The 14,215-nt window shown below is 48.2% G+C and overlaps 1 protein-coding gene across 3 annotated transcripts in view; it reads right to left on the bottom strand.

Annotated features, from left to right (window-relative positions):
- Ptpn3 (protein tyrosine phosphatase non-receptor type 3) overlaps nt 1-14,215 on the bottom strand; it is a 114,496-nt gene that overhangs the window by 35,664 nt on the left and 64,617 nt on the right. For all 3 annotated transcript variants that reach the window (XM_032903760.1, XM_032903769.1, XM_032903777.1), the window contains exons 11-14: nt 12,461-12,524; nt 11,022-11,194; nt 6,881-7,015; nt 4,375-4,551 (exon numbers count right to left, since the gene is read on the bottom strand). In XM_032903760.1, coding sequence (XP_032759651.1) covers nt 4,375-4,551; nt 6,881-7,015; nt 11,022-11,194; nt 12,461-12,524 — 549 coding nt within the window. The remainder of the gene's footprint in view (nt 1-4,374; nt 4,552-6,880; nt 7,016-11,021; nt 11,195-12,460; nt 12,525-14,215) is intronic.

Raw genomic sequence — 14,215 nt, 5'->3', positions numbered from 1 at the left:
GCTGCCAGGAGTACTGGAAGGCAATGTGGCGTGTGTTCTAGGAGCCTGAGGCAGGAGACGGCATGCCAGGCCAGCGTGAAGATGTACATCATAGTTTGAGAAAAATACAACCTTCCTTCTGTCTCCCCTGGGGAGCAGTTCCAAGACAGCATCCACCACCGATGGATGCTTAAGTCTCTTATATAAAATGCTCTGATGGCTTCATTTTATCTATGTGCACCCTCCTGTGTTTTTAAAGATCATCTTTAAGGTTACTTACAGTACCCAATTCAGTGTCAGGGTTGTACAAACACTTGCCCCATCCTGATGAGGAAAAAATAAAACCTGTACACGTTTAGCTCTGACCCTGTGACCAGGACAGGTCTCATGACACTGGACATGCAGCTGACTAAGTCTGTGGTTGCAGAACACGTGGGCAGAGAGGGTCAGCTTTACCAACAATCTGAGTGCCTAACGGCACAACAGATCGCCACACTGCTGGGGATGCCCGTCACTGGTAGGGTTCACAAACCCCAGGGGCCTAGAAGCCAAGTCATAGGAACTCCCCGTCTTTGGCTGTAGATGGAGAGAGATTATCCCAAAGCTCCTTCCAAAGTACACATTTTAAAATGAACGCAAGAGTTATCTTGTATCCTGTGCAAGAGGAGAGGAGAGGCCTTCAGGAAAGAGGTAACCAGTCAGTAAGTTACCATGACAGGAAGAGAAGACTCTGGGGTACCATGTTGGTGGCCCACCAAAACAACAATCAAAGAGAAACATCGATACGGTCTCTGGGATACAAATGCTTTGACTCCTGTCTCCTGCAGCATCGGCACCGAGGGTGAGCTCTTCCTTAGCACGCACCTCCTCCCTTGTATCTCGGGGAGGGGATGGGGAATTTTTTGGGTTTTGTTTTCACCATGAAGAAAAGCAGCTTCTCTGCCAGCACCGCAACTTCCCCCCGGAAGCAAGGAGAAGTTCAGAGCAGTGCTGGGAATAACAAAAGCGCACAGCCTGCCTGGGCACAAAGCACGCTGCCAAGGCTTCAAAACTATAATCATAAACTCTGCAGCACTGCTATAAATATGGAACAAACCAGCAAGTGACTCATCTGCCAGGACCATGTTCCTTCTCTGTGCACTGGGGGTGGGGTGGGTGGGTGGGGTGGTGATGGGGCTAAGCTTCCCCCACCACCTCTTTCTCTTTCTTCTCTTTTTTGAATGAGCACAGAACATTACACTTAATTCTTCTTCAAAAGAGTCCTCCTCGCCGCTGTCTGTGAGCTCGTTCCTCCTCTGATTTCTCTGACAGAATGCTTCTTTTAGACTCTTTGCACAAATCTGCTGCACAAAACATGTCAAATGCTTCTTAAACATTTTGTAAATACAATGTTACAGGGCTGAGTTTCTTCGCAATTAAGTTCAGACCAGCCAGTATCTCTTGCTTGGGGAATTAAAACCCTCCCCTGCCCCCTGGATGTTAAAGGCTCCAAGAAGCCCAGAAGAGAATGATTTCCCTTCAGTGAGGAGGGGTTCCTGATGGCAGGAAGGGGATCTGGGTTCTCGTTTTCCAACCGTCTATGACTTGTGAAGCCTAGCCACAAAACAGACTCTCAGAGCTGTCACCGAGTCCCTTTGCAATGTCACATTTCTCCAAATCCTGGGCTGCAAAAAAGGAAAAGTGTCCTGGGAGTCACCTTCCAGAGAAGGTCTCATGGAGACATTCAGTGAATCAGCATGCAGTGTGAACAGAGCAGAAAAAAAAATCATTGAAGTCAACAGAGCCCAGACAAGCAGACTTTAAATGGTACTTCATTCTCAAGAGTTTAAATGTGAACAGCCCGGTATAGCCTGCAGATCTGCGGGGAAACCTAGACATGCCAACATCCCTCATGGCTGTAAAACAGCGGGAAAAATCTGTGGTGGCCATGCCTTTCCCAACCCTGACAGCTCTCCCAAGCCACAGAGCCAGCCCCACAGTGTGACAGTGAAGGCAGAGGACACAGGACTGACCCAGGTTTGGAGGAACCTTAAACTGAAGCCTTATCAGATTCTATTTTGTGGAACTTTCTCCACCACAAGCAAGGATGTTTAAAGGTGAGCCCAGAAGGAATGGAGCTCCTTTAAAAGGTCCGCGTGCCACAGGACGAGAGGCAATGGTCTTAGTCACGGGAGGCATGGAAACTCAACGGCTCTCAGAGGTTTCCGCTGCCCTATCAAGCACACCACTATTAAGCTAGCTGATGATCCTAACCTTGACTGTTTGCTTTACTTTTGATGAACGGCAGAGCCATCCCGGGAGGAATCTGGGATGATGGGAACAGGCAGTATCTGCTGACAGATATGGTGGAGTGGTCAATGTAACTTGACAATGCTGAAAGTCCACGTGTATTTCCTAGTTGCCGAACACACACCTTATTTCAGTTGGCTTAAAGCTTGCCTGTGGTGGGTGGCTGGTGCCCTGACCAGTGAAAACCTAGATGCTCTTCAGTGCCACCAGCAGGAAAAGCACATGAGGACCTCCCCAAGCCCCTGGATGAGGGTCCCTGAGCTGCCTTTTCTCCTTGTGCCAAAGTAACAGAGTCTGGAGGCCATGGAGGACTCAGACTGGTTCTAAACTCCGTCTCCCACACTCCTTGCTTTGCATTCCTAGATCTGCTCATAGCTCAACTTTCAACCATCGACTGTGGCCTTCCCGGCAGTGCGGCAGGCGGTAAGCTGCAGGGACAGAGAGCGATCACTTCGACAGAAGAATCCTGGAGTTTCAATCATAAGCAAGGAAATAATGACCGAGGGGGTCATTTCAACAGAGGTGTTAAAAATGCAGATCATCTGAAGGCCTCATCTGAAGACCACGCTTGCAGTGGGCTGGACCCCTGCATGGAAGTGCTGTGAGACCTGCAATCCACCTGGGAAAGTAACACATGCAGGATGTGCTGAATGTCTGTGAGGCCTCGAAGCTTCGATGGTAATCGTTTATAGATTTACCAAAGTGCCTGCTTGCTAATCCTCCTCCAATAGGGAGACATTACCTTTCTTCGTTTTGACCATCACTTGGGACTTAACAGTTCGCATATCCAATGGCTAAGGTTGACCTCCTAACACCTTACCCTTTCCTATCATGATTTAACTCAAAGATAAGGCTTATGATTTACCGTTCACCCATTTCAAAATATGACTTGAGATAGCTTATTCCCAAACACCCAGGTATGACAGAATCGAAAAGGTGAGGAATGAACAGCAAGACAGACCTGGGTCTGGGGAAGCAAGAAAAGTTGAGTCTAACGGCTGAGCAGCTCTGAGCTCTGATAATCAGGCGAAAGGGAGCAGATGCACACGGTAGCTGGAGAACTAAGACTCGAGCCTGTCTTTCAGAACAGACATGCTCTTTGCTGGCCTTCATCAGTGGGGGCAGGGCGGGGGAGCTTCTCGTTAGGAAGACCAGATGTGGCGGCACGTGCCTGTAACCCCAGCATTTGAGGAGAGGACAAGAAGATCAAGAGTTCAAGATCATCTTCAGCTACACCACAAGGAAGAGGCAAGCCTAGGCTCCATGAAGCCTGTGACAAGTGAATATTATTCAGAATGGTGAAAGACCAGAGCTCGATGGTCCCACAGTGTAAGACACAGTAGGAAGAAGGACACTGCCTCACTGGATCTGAACAACAATAGAGTGGCCGCAGAAGGCTTGAGAAGAAACTGTCCTTGACAAACATTTGACAATGTCTTCACGTTTTTTAACTGTGTGTGTGGGGGGGGTGGTGGTGGTGGTGGTGGTGTGTGTGTGTGTGTGTGTGTGTGTGTGTGTGTGTGTGTGTGTGTGTGTGTACACATGGAGGTCGGAGGACAACTAGTAGAAGTTGGTTCTCTTTCCAACATGAGGGTATCAGACTCAGGCCAACAGATGTGGCAATGAATGCCTTTGCCTGCTGAGCCATTTTGGTAACCTTGTGTTGTTTTGTTTTTCTCGTTACAGTATTAAAATGAACAGGAAACAAACCCAAAGGCATACGGTTGTTCTGAGAAGGCGCCTACCAGTCAGTAAGGTCCTGATGACTAAGTCACAGGGTGGTCAAGCTCACGTGATGTAGAGGAGGAATCAGGGCAAGCATGTCTGTGAGTCTGTACTTGTGCTATATAGAATATCTCAGACCAAGCTCTGCCTGGGCCCCAGGCAGGCAGGGTAGTACAAGACCTGCAGGTTCTAGGAGAGTGGTACCTGCTCTTCTTTGAGCTCTGACACATAGGTTGTCTTCTGTACAGACATTAGGATTTAGGTTCCCATCTCAAGAGAGCATCTCTGGAAGCTCGCTTCAGGCACCAGATCCTGCCCCCTGGCAACCAGCACCCCGGGCTACAGGCCAAAGCAGATACAAAGAAAGATACAAAGTCTTACTCCCGGTGTGGGCTGTGGTTCTGGGAAACTTCGGAATCGCTGTCTTTGGGGGATAGGGATCCCTTGTAGGTATAGAACACGTCCTCCGTTTCTGTGATGTAGGTCATCTCATTGGCCAGGTTGTCTGCGGAGGAATGGCGGGGCTTGCGGATTTCATGCCGGAGCCGTGGACTTCGCCTGCAAAGGGGAGAAGGGCAGGGCCCAGAGGTTTGACCCAATGGTAGCTGACCTTGTGACCTGGCCTCTCCTCGGACACCCTGACTGGTGCTTAGAAAGTCAGATCCAGAGCTGGGTGTGGCAGTGCACACCCATAACTCCAGCACGAAGGGGATTAAGTGTTAAGGGCCGTCGGGAGGAATTAATGAGAACCAGAAATAACCAAAACAAATAGAAGTCGGAGCCAGTGAGGTCATCCCTACTCCAGCAGAATCCAGCCAGAACGGCACAGGTCTCAGGCAGCTCTGGTTAAGTGGTGTGGCTCCCAGACCATAGTCTGCACTTAGAAATGGGAAGAATTAGCCTGGCTGATGCCGTTGGTCAGTGAGTACTGATTAAGGGTGAGTTACTCTCCTAGAAGAATCAGGACATAACAAGCCATCCTGCACTTTTCCTATCAACTCAACAATGCACAATGACAGGTTTAGAAGGCAGTGTTAACTTCTCACTGAGTTTCTCTTGATCCAAGGAATAGCTGATCTAAAAAATGGTGTGCATGTGTGGTGTATGTGTACGTGTATACGTGGGTTCTTTGCCCATTCATGTGGATGTGCAGGGTCAGAGGTTAGTGTCAAATGTCTTCCTCTGTTGCTCTCAAGCTTATTTTTTGAGATAGGGTCTCTCATGGAGCCTGGAGCTTATCAACCCACTAGGTTGACTGGTCCCTTCGGTCCTCCTATCTCTGCCTCCCAGCATAAGATTACAGGCGCCTACATCCAAGTCTTACTTTCCAAGGTGTATGCTAGCATCTGGACTCAGTCCTCCTGTTCACACAGCAAGCACTTTCCAGAAATCTATGGACCAGAGATGCTTGGGTTTTTGTTTTTTTTTTTTTTTTAAATGTTCTCCTCTTTAAACATCTGCAATGTGATGGGGACCAGCGTTCTACACAGTAGTCAGGCGACCTCGGATAAGTCCCAACACCGTCTCTGGACCTCAGCTGTACTTACAGCCCCTGAGAATGAGCCAAATGGAGCACGTGGGACTGCTCCTGGTGTCAGGCCCTCTATCACATGACCTCACACTCTCTTCGGGACTCTTGGGGACTTACAATCAGCCCTGTTCCTGCACAATCAATACCGTGTGTCCATTGTGTAAGCAAGGTGGCTCTTGTGACTCCTGGGAGAAGACCTAGCATTAGAGAGCCAAGCCAGCGATAAAGTCACATCCAACCTTGCTAGTTCCTGGAGCTCACCCAGAGCTCTCTCTGCCTCCCTGACAAGTTTGCACATAAACTAAGCTGGTTCTTTACAGCACACATGTCACCATCGTCATCACCACCGTTGCCCAGGAAATGCAGTCCCCTGTGGAAGGTCCTTTCCTAGCAGGTCTCTCTCCCCATATCCCTTAATCCTAGCTAGATCCTAGCTAGGAAACGTCCACCTGTCTTGCAAGCCACAATGCTATTCCTACGGAGCCAGGGCACAATTTTTCCCTGCTTCACTTCTCCTCTCTCGGATGCTCAGCTATTAAGGTGACATTCGCAAAAACGGCAGATGCTTTTGCGGACCATTAAAATAAGGAATAGAAAATTTCGCTTGATCCTTCTCTGAAATAAGCATAAGGAGAAGCATTCATGCATTATTCCATTTGAGGTAAACTTAGAACCTCGAGGGCCTCATGTCTTTCCACCCTTAATCCTTTTAATGTCTTTACCCTGGGACTTCTTAGAGCTTAAAGACGACACCCTATGCCACGATTCTGAGGCAGGCAATTCAGGGGGCCTCAGGCCAAGCGTTATGATTTATTCATTTTGCAGGGTTGTAGAATGAAACCAGGGTCTGCACGTGCTGTACACGTACCTTATCACTGAGCTATGCCCTCAGGCCCATCCCAATTTATTAATTTTTCAAAGAAGCCGTTCAAGAGTGTAGTTAGGTAGGCGGGGTAATATCTAGTATTCTAGCACAGCAAGGTAACTCTGTGGTTTGCTTATTTATTTATGAGAGGTTAGGCCCATGTAACCCAGGCTGGCCTTGAACCCTTTGTTCTTTTGTCTCAGGCTCCTGAATGCTAAGTTTGCAAGTATCTACCACCACGTCCAGCTACCAGAAGGGTTAGGTTCTCAACACAAAGACTATCGCAATGTACTTCATGAACAGATAACATTATTCAGATGGACTTATTATGATTTTAAGGCCACCTTAAGCATTATCAGAACTGGCTCTGCAGCACATGGAACACACATGGGAAGTCGTCTGCAGGCCATCTCTGTTGAAGAATCTAACGGCCACTCTGTTTTTAAAAGAGAGAAGGCATCTGCTGGTGTACGGCATAAAAGAGGACATACCAGTTGGGGGTGATGGGGGGCGACCGGGAAGGCAAACTCTTGGTTTCCAGCCGTTCCACCGATAAGGATCTCCTCATGACTGGGTTCCACACCATCCCTCCAATCACCTTTCTGCAATACTGGTTATTTACAGACCTGAAAAACAGATGCAGGGCCACTGACCACATTGACCTGTCCAGCAAGAAAGCAAGGGTAGCATCCATAAAATGTCGCCTTCCCCGGGGAAGGGGCTTACTTAGCATCACCATGACACCAGCCCTGCTCAGACCAGCTGGGCTATGACTGGTGGAGGCAGTCAGCTTGCAGAGTGTCCTTTCAAATATTTAAAGAGTAGATTTCTTTCTTTTGTATGAGTGTATATGAATGTATATACATGTGTGAGGGTGTGCCACAGTATACTTGTGGAGCTCAGTAAACAACCTGCAGGGGTCAGTTTTGTCTTTCCACCATGTGGGACAGGGGATTGAACTCAAGTCCGTCAGGCTCGGCCGTAAGTGCCTTGACCCCGTTGGTCCCAGACTTCCTTTCTTGTTCTGGATTTTCTGTAGGTCTTTTGTTGAAAATGCTTCTGTGTTTCTACTACTTTAAATAGTTGAACTGCTTCTAGACTGTTCCAAGGCTCCCAGGCTTAGAAGCAATGTCAGACCAGCGCAGACCAGCACAGCTCCAATAACTTCAATGGCTCTACCTCTCTTGCCTCCCACTGGCATGAACAAAAGCAGTCACCCTTGCAGGTGACCTCTGTCACCCTGGCCACCAGATGCGGCGGCCATAAGTCACTCTTTGATAGAGAAGCAGAGGATGTGCTTAGAACAGCTTCAGGTCCTATCCTTTGACTGAAGGGTATTTCTGAATTTTATTTATAGTTAAGAGAACCGATATCCTGAGGAATAGACGGCCTTAGCAAATGTTTGAAGTCTGGTTGGCACTAACAGTTCTGGCATTTTTTAATTTAACACCATGCTCTAGATGTCTTAAACATTCCATATATTTCCATATGCCCCAAGACCAACTGACGAAAGCAACAGAACAAAGAAACCCAACGAAATTCAGGTTCTAGTTTACAGTAATGAATGCAGCCGTCACTCGGATCAAAGTTCAGCGCAGCCTCACTAGGAGACCTTTTCCCCCTGAGGTCAGTTATATCAGAAGCCACATGACCACTGATTACGGCTGTAAATTAAAGTAAGGGCAGCAGGCAGCAGGCAGCAAGGCTCCGAGGCTTAATGTGGCAAATTCCTGAAGCACATGTCATGGGTTATTAATAGAAATTTGGAACTGTTCCATGGTCCCTGGAAAATAATGAAAAATTCTTCTTTCATGGAACCTACCAGAGGGCCCAGCACAGACCTACGGATTTATCTCTAGGGCTGAGCTGACCATGGTTTCCTCATCTGTGAAATGAACGGAAGTGATAAGGGCTGGGGAGACGGCTTAGCTTGGTGCTTGCTGCCAAGTGTAATGACTTGAATTCAATCCCCAAGACCCACAGGACAGAAGAAAAGTGACTCCCAGAAGTTGTCCTTGGACTACACGTGTACCATGGCAGGCATGTGTTTTCCCCCGTACCACCCACACATAAATAAATAAGTGGAAAAAAAACAATTTAAGAGTCAAAATTACAAGTATTATGTATAGTCAAATATATATTCAAAACAGTATACTAAAAGATGGTACCAGTAAGAACCTCATGACTTGAACCCCAAACTGCCTTCTATTCCTCAAGTGACCCTATACGGAGGTTTAAAAGTGGCTGCTTTGGGGGTTGGGGATTTAGCTCAGTGGTAGAGCGCTTGCCTAGGAAGCGCAAGGCCCTGGGTTCGGTCCCCAGCTCCGAAAAAAAGAACCAAAAAAAAAAAAGTGGCTGCTTTGAAACTGTGTGTCGCAAAATCCCTATGTAACAGGGCAGATCTAATGGGGCAAAAGAGTCCCCGGGAAACCCTTCCTGAATTCCTGACACACAAACCTTGAGATATAATAGACTACTGTTGCTGTGAGCTCCAAAATAGGGGTTCTTATGGCACAGAAGAGGAGCAGGACCCAGCCAGCACCCTGTGCCGTTTGCAGGGGAGAAGTTTGCAGCACATTAGAACTCAAGGGAAAGAAGACTTTGAAATGTTACACAGTGTTGGACTATATACCCTTTCAGTCCCTCGGATGCCACCTTCCCTTTTGCCTGGAGAATCTAGGCAATTCTTATTTGGAAGAAAACGCTTCCTTCCAATGAACACAAGAAGAGTATCACTCTAACATCTGGGTGGGGACCACACAAACACATCAACCATAAGGAGGCCGGCCCCCTGCCAACTGCATGCCATCTCGTCTTCAACTAGACGGTAGTGAGATCCCTCTTTACATGACCCATTTGCAGCACGGAAGCTGTGCCCAGCAGAGAAGCTCACCGGTATTTCTATGCCTTACACTCATTTTCATGCTAAATTGTTTTTCTGTTTCTTCGACCTGACTTTCTCGACTGTACCCATCAGTCTGCAGATCTGACCTGCTGCTGACGTACCTCATCTGACTCCAGAACTCTCACAGACATGGGGCTGCTCAGCTGCTACGGCTGCTGCTGCCCATGCTGGGTTCCTGAGGCTCCTAGTGAGGGATGCCAGGCTCTGAGTGCTCAGCATGACTTCCATCGGGGAAGTCCCCCAGGATGGCATGACCCAGTGAGCGTTCGACCAAGGTGCACGGCCTCACCAGCTGCAGCTCAGCCCTCTGTAGACAGTGGGGCTACTGCTGGTGGCTGACTGTACCACACTGGGGAACAGCTCTCATCTGAGGCCTCTGGCTGGCTAGAAGGACCACCATGCAGGAAGAGGATTCAGTTTCCATGTAGCATCGTGGTGACAAGCCTCTACAGGCGCCCCTACTGCAATATTCTTATGGCCTGTTCAGTAGTAGAATACTGAATGCACAGCAACACGAGACAGAAAGACGAGAGCTAAACACTTTAAAGGCACGTTTGTTCTTGGTTGATAAGAAACAATACCACCCCTACCAGAGGCAATTTGCCACTTATTAAATCATTACCTTACCTAAAGACTAAGATGTAATAGGAAAGCCACTAGAACATTCTTCTTTTTTTTTTTTTTTTTTGGTTTTTTTTTTCGGAGCTGGGGACCGAACCCAGGGCCTTGAGCTTCCTAGGCAAGCGCTCTACCACTGAGCCAAATCCCCAACCGCCCCACTAGAACATTCTTACAAAATCTCCTACCAAACAACAGCTCATACTTGAGCTTCACTTACAAAAAGCCACATTAATGATAATCAATCACAGTTTTGAAAAACCAGCAAATGGTTTAGAAACTCTAGCAACTTGATGAACAATTTCTGCTGCCTCTTATACAAAGCTGGCTTAGAGTAAACAAATAAACAGACTATATAATATATATGCTCCACAGTATAATACACACACACACACACACACACACACAAAAAGTATATGTATATTTAATTCCATAGTTAATTTAGAGATCCAAAAGATATTATGAACATATGATATACATACATATATACGTGTGTGTGTGTGTGTGTGTGTGTGTGTGTGTGTGTGTGTAAATTTATTTTGACTATTCTAACCATTAAGTATTTTGAATATCATTTCTGCAGCATTTATCTCTCAGGTTCATTACAAGAACTAAATACAATTAAATATGTGCCTTTCTTTTATAAACACTAGGTAAATGTCAGTTATAATTACTATTTTGTAACTATTATAGGTAATACATTCTGAAGTCACCTGACTCTGGAGACCTCTGTTCTTTTTTGTGGGGTGCCCTATGGATTAATATTGTTGGGGGAGGAGCTGGCTTAGTGGTCTCCAGCTGTGAAAAGCCTAACATGTCAGCACCAGAATGACACTCGGTGTCCTTTGCTGGGCAGGGTGAGGTGACAGTTGCAATATTAGCTGTCTGGGAACTCAGACGACAGCAGAGTTGAGGGGGCAGAAGCTAATGCTGGGAAAACAGCATGTACCTGAGTGTGTGTGTAAAAAGGAGAGATTCAGCTAACATTCAGGGATCTACAGTCTGGAGTCCAGCCCCAGTGCTGCTTCTCAGCCCAAAGATGAGCCAGGGGCAACCAGCACACATTACTATCTCTGATAACATGGATGGTCTCCCGAAAGTATACTCACTTTTTGGGGTTCCTGGAGCCTAGAGTCCAGTACTGAGACAGAACATTCTTTTCCTGAGGTAGTAACTTTTTTGCCTGAAAGAACGAATGGTGCTCCACGCAGGATTTCCACAAGTTCTTGCAGGATCGGTAATTCAGCATGTTGAAGGCCACGATATGTTCCCTGGATTCAGCCTGGGAAGAAGAGTAGAGATTTCGCTGTAAAAGCGTAGGATGGTAAAAATGTGTCAGGCTTGCTGCCCGTATGTAACAGCCAGGGAAGACCTGACAGAGGAAGGGGGCAGGCTTCCAGACGCCTCAGATGCACCCCAATGTCCCAGGAATGTTCTGGAGCAGGACTGTGAGCCCTCCCTGTGGATGGGGTAATAGGAACAGTCTGAGTCCACGTCTCCTCACCGTCTGGGGTCCTTCACAGTCACTCTTGTTTCAAACCTGCTTAGAGTTCAAGAGAGGGCTTGCTCGCTGCTACCACCTGATGCCTTAAACCTCAGCTTTGTGAAACATCTCTTCCCTGAAGATTAATTACTCTTCCACCACGCAGGAAGTGGAGATGCTAGGATCCTGAGGAGTCTCCAGAATGAATTCCAGTGCTCATACATAATAAGCAATTGGGTCCGGAGTTTTGCCTTCAGGTTACTATGTTTAGGATTTCCGATTCCATATACATTTTGGTACCACCGACCCCCACCCCCTTGCACTAGAGGTGGGGGTGGGGGTAGAGGTGGGGGCCGTCAGGCAACTGAGGCTCCAGTCCTTGGTACTGTGAGCTTCAGTGACCCCATTTCTAAGGGCCCATTCTCTGTGGGGCCAGTCTAAGGGACTGTTGGGACACGGGCACGGCGACAGTCGGTGACAACTATGCAGCATAACAAGACAGGGTGTGGTGTGGAAAGGGCAGGCGCCTTGGTTCAAATTCCAGCTCCTTCACTGTGAGGCCGTGGGAAGCTTGGCTTCTTTACTGAGTCGACTTCTGCCGTGGCTGAGCAAACAAACAGAGTTGTCTAGGATCTGCCGACTCCTCTTGCAAGACCCAGTCGGCAACAAGCTATCACTTTCGGAACTCAGCCGTGTGGACCCTTCCTGCTGTGCCCTGCCAGGTGCCCAGCCTGGACCCTTTTGTCTGATCCATACAGCTCCCTGAGAAGTGGGTGTTCATTACCTGAGCTTCTAGAAACAAGGTAATATGGGCTAGAGGGGGTGAAAGGAAGTGTCCATCTGTTAAGGGGCAGGGGCAGAGCCTAGACCTAGAGTCTAACTACAAAGCAAGCCCATTCTCCACACAGGCGCCCACTGACTCATGGAGATGACCGCAGGGTCTGAAGACCACAGTGACGGCCAGTCTTTCCTTCCTAAGACACGAAAGCAATTCCCGAGGAGCCGACAGTGGGACAATCTACCCCCAGCAACACAGCAAACACAGCAAGTGGGGACAGAACTCACCTGCTTTTGCCGCTGGTGTATGAAGAACTTTTTCCTTTTGAAAGAAATTTTGAGTATGTTCACCCTGTAAAGAGCAAAACAGAACAAAGCCACGCATAGCACAAAAAATAAAGCAAGATGCAAATCGAACAAAGGCATCGGGGCTCGGCCGGGCTACGGCTGACCCTCTTCTGCATGGGTCCTCTATTTCATGATCCGACGACGACGGTGGGTTGCTGGGAGTATGTCCTGGCCGAACCCAAGGAGCTGACCGAGCCGGATCTCCACGGGGCCTCTGGATGGGGAGGCAGCTTTGAAAGAGCTAGGAGTGCGGGCCATGCGCACTCTTTGCTCTCAGTCTCTTTGTGACACTGAAGCCCTGCAGGAGCTGCTGCCTACATGGGGGGAGACAGCTGAGGGCAGTGTGGAGCACAGGGAGGACAGGCCTGGGTTGCACCCCAGCTCTGTTACTTAACAGCCACGTGTGCATAATACAGAATAAAAGGCACTGGTCATCACCAAATATATTCTCATATACCAGGCCACTGCCAAGGGCTTTACAAACACTGCCTCCATGGGGTTTTGCAACAGTCCAGAATAGTGTGCAGTTATCCTCTAGAAAAGGGAGCTTGGAGCCAGGCTCTGAGCTTGGGGCTCAGCCTCTGAAGCCTAGGATCTTGGACCCTTAGATATATACTGAGTGGTGGCCCAAGACGGCCTTTCTCAGCACGGTCTTATGACAATTTAGATGAAGCACGCCAAGTTCTTAGATGACTATGGTATACTGGTGAATGAAACCGGGGTGTGTGTGTGTGTGTGTGTGTGTGTGTGTGTGTGTGTGTGTGTGTGTGTGTGTGTGTGTCTTTCCTCAGGTGCTGTCCACCTCATTCTGAGGCAGGGTCTGTCTCTCATTTGACCCAGAGCTCACCAATGACATGAGGCTAGGCCAGCGACCTCGGAGATTACCCGCTCTGACCCACCAGTGTTGGGATTACAAATGTGTGCCACCAAGCTGAGTACAATCTCACCTTTGAAACAGACTTTATTCACTATGACAAGCTGCTACACTCCACACAGTACTGGGGGAAGAAAGGAGGTCTACTGTTCTCTAGGATCCCATCAAGACCTTGCTAAGAGCATTCTAGAACTGAGACGTTGAGTACACAACGTGATAGTTTATTCGAGATATTCGTGATACTTCCCAGTGGAAGAAGAAAGACACACCCACCCACCCACCCAGCGCACTTGCATTATGCATTAAAAACAAACACCCATTATAAGTAATCTACTAACAGATATACCTATTTAACTAGTGACTCTTGGGAATGACTGCAGGCTAGTCAGGTGAGATCAGAGGCTCTTATGGCCTGTTCTTCTGAGGCGGCCATGATGGAGCATGCTACACCCTGAGGTGACGAGGTCTCGTCCATACAGTCCATGCTGAGGGGCACGAACAGGAATTCCTATTTCACAGGGCTCTGGAGAAGCTACATCAGTGTGTGAGTTCCCACCCTTGTCTTGCTGGGCACAGACTGCTTGTGTGCTATCAGCTTCATATGGGGCCCCCTGCTTGGCTCCCTGGTTCAGAGGGCTCTGTTTCCAGCGCTTTAAACTGTCTCTGTGTTCTTCACTCGGCAAATCTGATCTCAGACCGAGGGCCCTACGTTGATTGGACCGCCTCCTGCCCTTCAGTCCCAGGAATAGACACTGTGTGTCTAGAGGCACCAAGTCCTGTGACAGGTCCCAGGGGCAGAAAGAACAAGACAGTAGGCACTG

The sequence above is a fragment of the Rattus rattus genome, chromosome 1 (assembly GCF_011064425.1).
Source record: "Rattus rattus isolate New Zealand chromosome 1, Rrattus_CSIRO_v1, whole genome shotgun sequence".
Taxonomy (NCBI): Eukaryota; Metazoa; Chordata; class Mammalia; order Rodentia; family Muridae; genus Rattus; species Rattus rattus.
The sequence above is the reverse complement of the archived record's forward strand: the minus strand, read 5'-3'. Positions and strand labels throughout refer to the sequence as shown.